This window comes from Salvelinus sp. IW2-2015, linkage group LG7 (genome assembly GCF_002910315.2).
Source record: "Salvelinus sp. IW2-2015 linkage group LG7, ASM291031v2, whole genome shotgun sequence".
Classification (NCBI taxonomy): Eukaryota; Metazoa; Chordata; class Actinopteri; order Salmoniformes; family Salmonidae; genus Salvelinus; species Salvelinus sp. IW2-2015.
Window position 1 is genome coordinate 20,311,895 of NC_036847.1, and position 14,263 is coordinate 20,326,157.

Below are 14,263 nucleotides of genomic sequence, written 5' to 3' on the forward strand. Positions count from 1 at the left end.
ACATGTTGTTACGTTACAGCTAGTAATGCACCGATATGACATGTTGTTACGTTACAGCTAGTAATGCACCGATATGACATGTTGTTACGTTACAGGTAGTAATGCACCGATATGACATGTTGTTACGTTACAGCTAGTAATGCACCGGTCCAATTTGTAAGTCGCTCTGGATAAGAGCGTCTGCTAAATGACTTAAATGTAAATGATATGACATTTTTGGCCGATTACCGATATCTTCCTTGCCAAAAAAAAAAAAACGATACCGATAACCGATATTAAAAAAAACTTTGCGTCCTTTTAAGCATTCTAGTACAGTTAAATAGTTAGCACACACACATGGACGCAGCACGGTCTAAGGCACTGCATCTCAGTGCAAGAGGTTCGAATCCAGGCTGTATCACATCTGGCCGGGATTGGGAGTCCCATAGGGCGGAGCACAATTGGCCCAGCGTCGTCCGGGCTGTCATTGTAAATAGGAATTTGTTCTTAACTGACTTGGCTAGTTAAATAAAGGTTATATATATATATATATATATATATATATACACACAACTCAAAAAGTTATTTTGTTGGCATTTACATATGTCCCCATTACCAGTAAAAACATAATCAAAACCTATTTCCTTCACTTACTTGCTGTGCTGTTTCGTTGTTCATTTGTTCAGTCGTTTCATTCTCAACCAGGACCTCTAAGGAACACCGTTTGGGTCTTTGTGTGTCAAAAAGGATACACGTCAAATAACACTATTTAAGTATCAAAAAAGCTTGTTGACCAGTCAGGACCTGAATATGACTGCACGTCACAGTAGTTATTACACATTGATTACACTATCACTCCTATTTCATATGTCACAARGATTCATCGATACGTATGCTATGATGCTGGTAAAGTTGTCTCGTGCACCTACAGTGCTGGTCATAAAAAAAAGCTAGCTAGCTCYTGGATGCAAKCAATGTTCTTCCCCAAAAACATAGCAAAACGACAATCTGTTTCAGGAACTATAGTTAGCTAGCTAGGTGTCATCATCTAAAATAACCCTAATTTATAAGACAGTTCTTATTTGGTTAACGGTGGTCGGACCCATCTATGTGAAGCTGGCCACAATAAGGATTAGCCACAATAGTGGACTTTGCGGTTAGCCTTCAAAATAAAAGTATGGCAAAATTCTCCTATTTGTATTKATTTGCATCACTGTCAATGACATACTTTTATTTTGAAACCGCAAATTCCACTATTGTGCCTAATCCTTATTGTGGCTAGCTTCACAACACATAACCCGGTCCGGTCGAGTCTCACTAGTCAGATGAGGCTAGCTGGCTGCTTATAACGTTAACTTTGGGCAACAGGGTTAAGTAGCCAGCTAGCTATTTATTTTCATGAACTGAAGTTCTATTTCAATAGGCAAACAAATGGKAACCTTGCTAATACTTACTCACAAGGATTCCTAAATCATTGCTAAGAATAATGAAAATAGCTGCAGTTTCTGCTGGTCATTGTTTTCAAGCTGGTTGTATTGGTGCTAGCAAGGTARCAAGCTAAAGCTAGCTACCCCAGAAGCTGCAGTCAAACAAATGATGCTTTATTACCAACGCAATATTGTAAACACATCGTTCGTGGCCGATGTTTGCGTGTTTGCAGACTTCTTTGTACAGCTTTGACAGTGCTACTGTATCTTTTTTGACACGCAAAGACCCAAACGGCATTCCATAGTATGTATAGCAGTGACGCTATTACTGTTTAACTCCGGTAGAGCGGCATCTGAAAAATAGCGCACTTGGTAGTGTGTATCTGTGCTCGACCAGTCGGCGAAAGCCAACATCACCCACGACAGAGAACGGTTGATTGTCAAGGGCAATGAATTCCATTATCTTGGCTTTCATGGATTTCGCCTTTGAGTTGTCTCGCTGAAATGTTCTTACTCTTTCAAATGACTGCTCGACTTGTTGACTGCTCGATCCACACAGCAGACATTGTGGGCTAGGTTAGGAATGCTGTGTTGCACGTGTAGCGCAACATTTATGTAGCATCCTTAGGTCATGTACCTACATTATATAGGTATGCACCGTAGCTTTGATATCGTTGTTAYACTAGACATCGGGCCAATACCAATGTTGGCATTTTTAGCTAATATCGGCTGATTCCGATATGTTCGCCGATATATCGTGCATCCCTAGTTACAGCCTTATTCTAAAATGGATTAAAAATATATATATCCTCAGCAATCTACACACAAGAACACCCCATACTGACAAAGTGAAAACAGTTTTTTTTTTAAATGTTGCATAATTATTCAGACCCTTTGCTATGAGACTCCAAATTGAGCTCTGGTGGATCCTGTTTCCATTGATCATCCTTGACATGTTTCTACAACTTGATTGGAGTACACCTGTGGTAAATTCAATTGATTGGACATGATTTGGAAAGGCACACATCCATCTATATAAGGTCCCACAGTTGAAAGTGCATGTCAGAGCAAAAACCAAGCCATGAGGTTGAAGGAATTGTCCGTAGAGCTCCGAGACAGGATTGTGTCTCAGTATAGATCTGGGAAAGGTTTCCAAAAGATGTCTGCAGCATTGAAGGTCCCCAAGAACACAATGGCCTCCATCATTATTAAATGGAAGAAGTTTGGAACCACCAAGACTCTTCCTAGAGCTGGCCGCCTGGCCAAACTGAGCAATCGGGGCAGAAGGGCCTTGGTCAGGGAGGTTGACCAAGAACCCGATGGTCACTCTAACAGAGCTCCAGAGTTCCTCTGTGYAGATGGGAGAACCGTCCAGAAGGACAACCATCTCTGCAGCACTACACCAATCAGGCCTTTATGGTAGAGTGGCCAGACGGAAGTCACTCCTCCGTAAAAGGCACATGACAGCCCGCTAGAGTTTGCCAAAAGGCACCTAAAGACTCTCAGACCATGAGAAACKAGATTTTCTGGTCTGATGAAACCAAGATTGAACTCTTTGGCCTAAATGCCAAGCGTCATGTCTGGAGGAAACCTGGCACCATCCCTACGGTGAAGCATGGTGGTGGCAGTATCATGCTGTGGGGATGTTTTCAGCAGCAGGTACTGGTTGAACGGAGCAAAGTACAGAGAGATCCTTGATGAAAACCTGCTCTAAAGCTGGGGCGAAGGTTCACCTTCCAACAGGACAACAACCCTAAGCAAACATCCAAGAAAACGCAGGAGTGGCATCGGGGCAAGTCTCTGAATGTCCTTGAGGGGCCCAGCCAGAGCTCGGACTTGAACCTGATCAAACATCTCTGGAAAGGCCTGAAAATAGCTGTGCAGCAACACTCCCCATCCAAACTGATAGAGCTTGAGAGGATCTGCAAAGAAGAACTAGAGGTGTGCCAAGCTTGTAGCGTCCTACTCAAGAAGACTCAATTCTGTAAATCACTGCCAAAGGTGCTTCAACAAAGTACTGAGTAAAGGGTCAGAAAACTTCATGTAAATCTGATATTTATATTTTTAAGAAATTAGCAAACATTTCTATAAACCTGTTTTTGCTTTGCCATTATGGGGTATTGTGTGTAGATTGATGAGGGGAAAAAACTATTTAAATCAATTTTAGAATAAGGCTGTAACGTAACAAAATGTGGGAAAAGTATACTTTCCAAAGGCACTGTATGTCCTTGGTGTATTATTGTGACCAGTTTGTAAAGTGTGTCACCTACTCTGGTCAARGAGGCTGTACATTCAAGTCTCAAAACCCACTTACTTGTGTGAAACAGATTTATCATCAGCTATTACATTTTTTTCTGTTATGTTGGGTCATAAAGAGTTGAGCAGGACTGAAAAGTGGAGGTGGTAAATTAGCTTACTTTCTTTCTTGGGGCTGGTGGGGGGCGGTGGTTTGAGYTCTGCTGTTTGGTTGGCAGGACCTGCTCCCCTCATCCTCTGGAGAACATCCTCTGACAGCTGAACACAACAGTGACGAGAGGGAAGATTAGCATTAAGGCTAACATATCTCCGAAAACCCTTGGAATTATTTTGTCATTTTTCAGTAACCTCTTTATTTACAATTTATAAAGGATTCGTTAAGGGTTTATCAGTAGTTGTACGTCACATATTTTTTTTAAATGTGTTAGCCTATAACGGTCACTGTTCATTACTGATTTATAAACACTCTACAAGCTACTCATAAAACCTTTGTATGCCATAATCAAACTCTATTCACTAGTTGACAATGATAATGTGTTGATATAAGTTCAGAGAAACTGATCAATAGCAAGAAGATACTTTTACAAGGCAACGTCTATTCTAGACTAAACTCCCCGTAGGGCAGACAGCAGGTGCAAAGGTTCAACAGTCTGCAACGAGTGTGTGTGCCCAGCTGAGCAGGCACAAGATTTTCTCATTTAACAGCTGAGTCATTCCATGTCATTTCAGCAAGCTATGACACCCACCATCACAGATTGTTCTGAAATCGTTTCTGTAGTTAGAGAGGTAAAATTGGCAAATCCTGAAACATTATTTTGTTGAACTTTTATTTGATCTCTGAGAAATTAAGATAATTGATTGCACCCAAATTGCCTATTTTAATTTATAAGATTCAGATGATACTAAATATAGTACCCAACATTTGATTTGGACGAAACTTCTTCCTACCAAAACGTAAGACATGAGGAATCACAAAAACATTTTTAAAGCCACCCATGGACCAATCGCACCCCAACAACCTGTATACAGTATCAGTTCTCTATGTCTGACAAGTGTATGAAGATGTGGCTTGGAGAATTCCTTCTTCATACCATCTAATGTACACTACCGTTCAAAAGTTTGGGGTCACTTAGAAATGTCCTTGTTTTTTAAAGAAAAGCAAATTTTTTGTCCATTAAAATAACATCAAATTGATCAGAAATACAGTGTAGACACTGTTAATGTTGTAAATGACTATTGTAGCTGGAAACGGCTGATTTCTTATGGAATATCTTCATAGGCGTACAGAGGCCCAMTATCAGCAACTATCACTCCTGTGTTCCAATGGCATGCTGTGTTAGCTAATCCAAGTTTATCATTTTAAAAGGCTAATTGATCATTAGAAAACCCTTTTGCAATTATGTTGTCCTGATTAAAGAAGCAATAAAACTGGCCTTCTTTCGACTGGTTGAGTATCTGGAGCATCAGCATTTGGGTTTCGATTGGCCAGAAACAAAGAAATTCCTTCTGAAACTCGTCAGTCTATTCTTGTTCTGAGAAATTAAGGCTATTCCATACGAGAAACTGCCAAGAAACTGAAGATCTCGTACAGCGTTGTGTACTACTCCCTTCACAGAACAGCACAAACTGGCTCTAACCAGAATAGAAAGAGGAGTGGGAGGCCCCGGTGCACAACTGAGCAAGAGGACAAGTACATTAGAGTATCTAGCCTGAGAAACAGACGCCTCACAAGTCCTCAACTGGCAGCTTCATTAAATAATACCCGCAAAACACCAGTCTCAACATCAACAGTGAAGAGGAGACTCCGGGATGCTGGCCTTCTAGTCAGAGTTCCTCTGTCCAGTGTCTTGTGTTCTTTTGCCCATCTTAATCTTTTATTTTTATTGGCCAGTCTGAGATATGGCTTTTTCTTTGCAACTCTGCCTAGAAGGCCAGCATCCTGGAGTCACCTCTTCACGTTGAGACTGGTGTTTTGCGGGTCAGGAAATGCAGGTTGAAATATCAAAATGAACTCTGAACCAACTATATTAATTTGGGGACAGGTTGAAAAGCATTTCAATATTTATGGCAATTTAGCTAGCTAATTTGTCCTGGGATATAAACATTGTGTTGTTATTTTACCGGAAATGCAKAAGGTCCTCTACTCAAGCTAGATAGCTAGCTTGAGCTTGCTAGCTAATTTGTCCTTGGATATAAACATCGGGTTGTTATTTTAKCTGAAATGCACAAGGTCCTTTTTTCTTGGTTCTTCGTAGAATTTTGACCCATTTTGAGTCACACAAAAGTGTGTGTTCTCTACTCCGAGAATAAATACACAGATAAAAGGGGACGTTTACAGTTAGTTATTTCTAGAAATCTCTCCTCTGTCAGTTTTCTTCTTCTGTGGACTTTATATGGCAGTTGGCAGTCAACTTTAAGGTGCATTACCACCATGAATTGGACTGGAGCGTGGACCTCAGTTCATCTTTCAATCACCCATGTGGGTATATGCTCCTAAAAACCAATGAGGAGATGGGAGAGGCGGGACTTTCAGCGCGTCAAGCATAAAAAAATGTAACCCAAAAACTATTTTAGCGCCTGACTACGCAGACGCTCGTTGATGCGCGCAAGCAGTTTGGATGAAATTATTAAATAACATGCATGTCTAAATGTATTTTTCCACGATCGCGCTACATGCCGACCAGACCGCTCTCARGCGTGCGTCATTGCACGCATATTGATTTTGTCCACCCACACCAGACGCAATCAGGACACGCAGGTTGAAAAATCWAAAATAACTCTYAACCAACTATATTAATTTGTGGATAGGTTGTAAAGCATAGTAGTGCGTAGTCACGTGGGTGATTGAAAGACTAAATGTTTTGCCGGTTGTCGTGGTAAAAGTGTAGATGCCAATCACCATATCATTTCAAAGTTGAAAAAGCCTGGAAGGAGGAGAGATAACTAGAAAATATTCGGTTGGCCGTTTTATGTGTGGATTAATTGTCGGAGTAGAAGACCTTGTGCATTTCAGGTAAAAAAAAAAACTCAATGTTTATATCCCAGGACAAATTAGCTAGCAACAGCAAGCTAGCTAAATAGGACAAATTAGCTAGCAAGTGCAAGCTAACTAGCTAAATTGCCATACATGTTTAATGCCGAGTTTGTAATCTCTCCTATTTCAGGCTTCTTCTTCTTCGGACTTTATATGGCGGTTGGCAACCAACTTTAAGGTGCATTACCACTACCAACTGGACTGGAGTGTGGACCTCAGTTCATTGGTTTTTAGGAGCATGTGCCCACGGGGGTGATTGAAAGACAAACTGAGGTCCACACTCCAGTCCAGTTGGTGGTGGTAATGCGCCTTAAAGTTGGTTGCCAACTGCCATATAAAGTCTAAAGAAGAAGCCTGAAGAGGGACAGATTATTAGAAACAAACTTGGTTTACTCTTTTATCTGTGCATTTCCGGTAGAATAACAACCCAATATTTATATCCCAGGACAAATTAACTYGCAAAATTGCCATAAATGTTTAAATTATTTTTAACCTGTCCCCAAATTAATATAGTTGGTTCAGAGTTCGTTTTGATATTTCAACCTGCGTGTCCTGATCGCGTTTGGTGTGGGTGGACAAAATCAACATTCGCGCGAGTGGTCTGGTCAGCATGATCCTGCCTGCAGATGTCTGGCTAGTCACTCGCTGGCTACCATACCCAATCGGCTTATAGTGTAAACCACTAGAACAGTAGGCCTCGAGATTATGTCTAGTTAGCTAACATACATTGCTGTGATGACAGGTTTCTTCTCCTGCATACACCCGCCTAAATGGCTCATTTTATATGACCACGTATGTCCTAGCTAGTTAACGTTATTAACCTCGCCCAGTTCATACAAGGTGACAGACATAGGGGTGGCATCGCTGCGCTAGTCTGACAGCATCACTCACYACATGTAGCTAGCATCCTTTCACAGCCATTGGACCAAATACTATTGTACCAGTTAGACAAATAAATATTAAATTGAAACATTCGTCTCACACTGGTGATACATTTGAACACCGCCTTGCTAACGTTAGTGTAACTAGCTAGCTAGCTAGAAGTATGATAGCAGCCAAGAATGTTACCTTTACACCACGAAGAACCCGTACTGTGTCCTCATCATCCACTCCAAAAGACACTTTCCTGGTCGCACTTTGACCAGATCCCATCTCTATCGTCCAAATATTCTTCCAAATGGTAGAAAAGGGTGTTCACTTCCCCACTGTGTTGACAGCTATTTTTGACAGATTGAATCTCTTTACGAGAACGAATCATACGAATTTGAATAWAAATGGATGGGTTTGTATTCTCGTACGCCATAGGACGATAATGTGATGTGATCCAATGGAATTTGTGGACGTTCGAGGTGCTACCGAAAGGTTAAGGGGAAATGTAGTTTAATTTGTTTAAATACGATTTCCGACGGCATATGTCAGTAGAGGGCACTGTGCACAAAGTTTTGCAAAATACGCAGGCCATGAGCTGTCAGAACCAATATGTGTTTTGTAGGGCAAGATAGGTTGGAAGACAGAAACCAGTGTGTCATATCGAGTGGTACCTACTTAATAATTTTCTATTTATTTAACCTTCATTTTATCAGGGAGTCATTCTGAGACCAAGGTATTTTTTATAGATGAGCCCTGAGTTACATAAATGACAGAAAATACACACATGAAAATATAAATACAAAATGCAAGCAGAAAGAAAAATATGGTCATAAAAAACAAAGACATTAATCAGCAAAAGGTCCTCAGTCAGCTTTCTGAATTGGCCTAGAAGAACCAGAACATAGCATGTAAGAACATCTTGAAGATTGTTCCACAAATAAGGTGCAAGAAAACTAAAAGCTGATTTCCTAACTCAGTAGAGACAATGTATAGTGAACAAAAATATAAACGCAACATATAAATGCAACATTCAAAGATTTTGCTGAGTTACAGTTTATATAAGGAAATCAGTCAATTGAAATAAATTCATTAGGCCCTAATCTATGGATTTCACATGACTTGGCAGGGGCGCAGCCATGGGTGGGCCCGGGAGGACATAGGCCAGCCAACTTGGGAGCCAAGAAGACCCCACTGGGGAGCCAGGCCCAGCTAATCAGAATGAGATTTTCTCCACAAAAGGGCTTTATTACAGACAGAAATACTCCTCCGCAGATTCTTCATATGCCACACCTGTCAGATGGATGGATTATCTTGACAAAGGATACAATGCTCACTAACAGGGATGTAAACAAATTTGCGCACAACATTTTAGAGAAGTAAGGTTTTTGTGCATATGGAACATTTCTGGGATCTTTTATTTCAGCGCATGAAACATGGGACCAACACTTTACATTTTGCGTTTATATTTGTGTTCAAATCAAATCTTATTTGTCACATGCGCCGAATACAACAGGTGTAGACCTTACCGTGAAATGCTTACTTACAAACCCGTAATCAACAATGCAGTTCAAGAAATAGAYTTGAGAAAATATTTACAAAATAAAAAATAAAATTCATGCTAACACAATAAAATAACAAWAATGAGGCTATATACAGGGGGTACCSGTACCGAGTCAATATGCGGGGGTACAGGTTAGTCAAGGTAATTTGTACATGTAGGTAGGGGTAAAGTGACTATGCATAGATAATAAACAGCAAATAGCAGCAGTGAAAAAACWATGTAAATAGTCCAGGTGGCCATTAGTTAATTGTTCAGCAGTCTTATGGCTTGCTCAGTTGGTAGAGCATGGCGCTTGCAACGCCAGGGTTGTGGGTTCATTCCCCACGGGGGGACCAGGATGAATATGTATGAACTTTCCAAATTGTAAGTCGCTCTGGATAAGAGCGTCAGCTAAATGACTTAAATGTAAATGTAGAAGCTGTTAAGGAGCCTTTTGGAACTAGACTTGGCGCTCCGGTACTGCTTGCTGTGCGGTAGCAGAAAGAATAGTCTATGACTTGAGTGACTGGAGTCTTTGACAATGTTCAGTGTATTTACGCTGGTTTGTCAAGGTCGATTTGTTGTTCTAATTGAAGATGGGGACAGCATGTGAGAGTGACAACTGTTAAACTGTTTTGACCTTTCAGAGTGGGGCCTCATGGGATGTTATTCCTGGAAATCTTTGTTAGAGTCATCTCTTTCACACCCTCTGTCCTACTAAGTTACTGACTTCAGCATTTGAACTGTGGACATACATCATTTTGCTCATTTAATTTATACAGGTTAAGTCTTCTGAAGCCTTGGATATCTCTTCATAAAAGTTCTACTTAAGTTGTTTTTTGGGGTATCTGTACTTTTTACTTTTACTCCACTAGATTCCTAAGGAAAATATGTACTTTTTACTGCCATACATTTTCCCTCACACCCAAAAGTACTCGTTACATTTCAAATGCTGAGGCAGGACAGCAATATGGTCAAATTCACGCACCTATCAATATAACGCATTGTCATCCCTACTGCCTCTGATCTGGTGGACTCACTAAACACAAATACTGTGTTTGTAAATTATGTCTGAGTGTTGGAGTGTGCCCGTGTGCCGTCTGGTTTGCTTATTATAAGACATTTGATGTATAGCATTTACTTTTACTTTTTACTTTTACTCAAGTATGACAACTGAAGACTTTTTCCACCACTGTATATGAGTACATTTAAAAACCGATACTTTTAGACTTACTCAAGTAGTTTTTTACTGGGTGACTTTCCCTTTTACTTAAGTCATTTTCTATTAATGTACTTTATCTTTACTTTTACTCAAGTATGACATTTGTTTTCCACCACTGTTTATTTGTAAGATAAACATTGAGCATTGTGTCTCCCCCGYGGATCAAGTCTTTCCTCAACAACCACTTTGAATCCATTCACAAAGTACAATATCATAGCCTTATAGCTGTTTATTGTGTATGAATCCAACGTGAACTGATTTTCAAATACAATTACAAATCACACATGTTTGTTTCATCTTGTCCCTGAAACAAATATAAATATAAAGTATCCAATATTCCCATGTGCTGTAGGCCTTGCCTACTATAGTACATTGATTAATAAGTATCAACTCTAAAACAACTCAATATAAAACCTCAGAGATGTATGGTCTGAATGAAACAATGCAACACTCATTTTTGGCAGGTAAGATCAAATACAGTCACATCTCTTTACAAAATAATTAAATTACATTCCTTTAGTTACGAATGACAACGCATATCTGTACTTACTACGTCTAATCATGTATGTAATGTATGAAACAGCAATATAAGGACCTGCCTGAACTACATTTTAATTCAGATTCTACTGTATATTTTAAGAGGTAATTACATTCTGTTTCATTAGAATTGACTCACATTTGGTGATAAGATCCATTACTAGAATAATTTACAGATAATGGTTGGGTTAGTTAGTAACAAAGGCACTTCAAGGTTAATAGATGGACATACAGGAAAGCTGAGGTGTCACACTCCACTCTGGAGGGTGATCCAGGACTGTGCTGTGGCGGAGTGGATGCTGAGGTGTCACACTCCACTCTGGAGGGTGATCCGGGACTGTGCTGTGGCGGAGTGGATGCTGAGGTGTCACACTCCACTCTAGAGGGTGATCCAGGACTGTGCTGTGGCGGAGTGGATGCTGAGGTGTCACACTCCACTCTGGAGGGTGATCCAGGACTGTGCTGTGGCGGAGTGGATGCTGAACGCAGGGTACACAGGTTCCTCGATGTGTGCAGGTGCTCCCAACAGCCCTTGGTGCTGTGAAAGATCAGTGTGCCCCCCTCATAGTCCAGCGCCACCTCCACCCTCAGCGTCTTCTCAGCCAGCGCCATGTTTGAGGAGGCATGGCACGCCGTCAGCTTCTTGTTCTTCCACTGCAGGCGCCTGGAGACTGGGTTGTGGCCCAGCCGGCTGTGGTCACCCCTCCGGGGCACGCTCTTGTAGCACAAGCCCACTGACCACATGCTCTGGTCGCCCACCTCCACCACCCAGATGTGCTCCCCACTTGTGAAGCTCTGGGAGCAGAGGACCTGGGGCGCGGTACTGAACCTCTCTGGGTTATCAGTGGAGGCCTGCTTGGTGCCAATGTACTTGACTGTCCGCTGGTCGTTGGAGAGCAGCAGCCTGGGGTGCGCTGTGGTGATGTTGAAGGTCAACTCCAGAGGGTTGAGCTGGACGTTGAGGGCCTGGAGGAGCTGGCCCATCTCTGCCCTGAAGTCCTTCTTCCTCAGGCTGGCTTGGAGKCGCTTGGTGTTGAGAGGCTCTTTGGAGAGCAGTCTGGCCACAGTGCCTGTCACCACCTCCGTGAGTTGGGATTCGATCAGCAGGAACTTGTGGATGAACAGACGCTTATCTGTCACTGTGAGGACCTCGGCAGTGCTCTGGTTGGCCTCCATCAGCTCCATCTGCTGTTCCTCTAGAAGCCCCAGGCCACTCTGCCAGATCTTCCTCTGATGGCCTCTCTCCTCCTCCAGCAGCAGGCTCATCCTGTCCCTGTACCTGCTCACCAGGCCAGCCATGCTGTCCATTAGGGCCACAGCAGTAGACATCAYCTTGTCCCCCACAGCATCAGAGGTGCCCTGGTCCTCAGCAGCCCTCTGCAACAGGGTCTCGGTCAGCTGCAGCCTGTTGGCCACCTCCTTGCTCCGGCTCTCTAGGACCTCATCTCCTCCTCAGCCACCTCGATAGTCAGGACATCGTGATTCTGGTGGGTGCCCRTGATGAAGCAGGAGGCGCAGAGGAAGGTCATGTCGCTGACACAGAAGTACTCCAGCAGGCATCAATGAARAGCACAGCTCCTCAGGCCCAGCTTAGTCTGGGGCTCCACCAGGTCATGGCTACGGAAGGATTCCCTCTCAGAGTGGCGCTGCAGGTGCCTGGCACACAGGGACATCTCACACTTTAGGCAGGTCTTGATGYTCAACGTCTCTGTGTCCAGACAGTGGTCGCAGCGTACCTCCAGCGGCTCTCTCCCAAGGTTCTCCTCTAGCYCAATGGCCCTGTAGCCTTCTATGATGCCGCAGAGCTTGAAGTTCTTGTGCAGTGTCTCTGTACCACTGTACTCTTCTCTGCACTCAGGGCAGCGAGGTAGGCTCTTCTCTCCACTGCGGGTGTCTGTAGCGTTAATGCAGGCAAGGCAGTAGTTATGGCCACAGGGCAGATAGGCCGGATTTGTGTAGAGCTGTAGGCAGATAGGGCAGCTGAGCTCATGTTCTAACAGCTTCTCTGGTTTAGACAGAGGCATGGTCCTTCCTTTTTCACTCTGATTCTCCACACTGGCCTCAGAGCATACTGAAGAGACCAATGGAATGAGAGCAAGACAAGGAAGTGAGCAATGATATTTACTGGCAACCAAAGTCGTAACGTGTGCTGAATAGCATTCTGAGAAGTGATACTGCCAAGACTCCTGCCATCCTTGACAGTGAGTCGACAGAACAAATAATAACGTCATTATTAAAATATGTTCTGAATCCACTAATCAAAAGTATTTAAACTAACAAAAATAATCTCTTACCTGAGGAAAGAAATTAGGATCTGGTGAAGAGTTGTACACTAATGGTTGCTTGGGTTATAGGAAACTGCAATGTAAGATGGGTGAACTCAGTATTGTACATACAACATGTCCCCCATCATACTGTGTTTACTGTAAACACTTCACTTTAAATTACAATTCCAGTGTCTCCCAATTTGTGTTTTGTTTTGTGTTTTTACAGAAGTGGTGGAAAATTACAAGTTTTAAGCCAGTTCAACAGCGGATAAGAAGAGGTCTCTATTTTTTGGGGTTAGTATATTTAGGACAGCTAAAAACAAGCAAACACAGAATTCATTCTGTTTCATTCAAAGTCCTACTTCAGTCTCCTTTTCAGCTTTAACAAAAGGCACATCTCTATCGCTCCTTTATTGTTCCTCAAGCAAGGGAGGGATGACATCAGAAGGCACCATCAGACCAACTCCTTGAATGGCCTACTCAGACCAACTCCATGAAAAACACCCTTAAGTGTTTGTACATTATTGTATTTATACGTGGGATTTTGTTTTTCAACAGGATTTTTTTTTTTTTTWAATGCTGGAGTGTGTCTTTCAGGACAAAACAGGGGAAGTAAAAAAACTCAAAAAGTCCAGCAGGGGCTTGCCAGGTGGCCCTCCTGTGATCATACAGCATGACTAAAACGTATGGCCTAGATAACAAATAACAGACAGAGCAGAGTTGGGACATTGTCTTACATCAGATCGTGCGCCGATTCTGCCTGCACTGATTGAGGGACGAGCGTTGCGTAGGAGTGACGCCACCTGTCGGAAGACAACGGGGTTGGGGTCAATTCTATTTAAATTCTAGTCAATTCAGAAAGTAAACCAAATTCCAAGAATTTAAATGGAATTGAACCCAACCCTATATCATGGAATATTGCAGATTAAAACATTCTCCTCAAAATGTTAACAAAATTCAACCTTTAAAGTGTTATGTAACGCTAAATAATGAACATACTGTAGTTTTCATGTAATTAATTGTGTCTTGGACGTTGACATGTAACTTTTATTTATTCAGGGGAACCCATTGAGACCAAGGTCTCATTTACAATGTTGACCAGAGGACAACAATACAACAAATTCAAAATGA

The 14,263-nt window shown here is 42.1% G+C and overlaps 1 protein-coding gene and 1 pseudogene across 2 annotated transcripts in view; both read right to left on the reverse strand.

The window, feature by feature from the left end:
- The window catches only part of chchd6a (coiled-coil-helix-coiled-coil-helix domain containing 6a), a 67,523-nt gene extending 59,553 nt beyond the window's left edge, over positions 1 to 7,970 (reverse strand). For both annotated transcript variants that reach the window (XM_023991302.2, XM_023991301.2), the window contains exons 1-2: positions 7,765 to 7,970; positions 3,824 to 3,920 (exon numbers count right to left, since the gene is read on the reverse strand). In XM_023991302.2, coding sequence (XP_023847070.1) covers positions 3,824 to 3,920; positions 7,765 to 7,848 — 181 coding nt within the window. In that variant the 5' untranslated portion in view covers positions 7,849 to 7,970. The remainder of the gene's footprint in view (positions 1 to 3,823; positions 3,921 to 7,764) is intronic.
- Positions 7,971 to 11,292: 3,322 nt separating this feature from the next.
- LOC111966938 (E3 ubiquitin/ISG15 ligase TRIM25-like) lies at positions 11,293 to 13,224 on the reverse strand (annotated as a pseudogene).
- Positions 13,225 to 14,263: the final 1,039 nt, after the last annotated feature.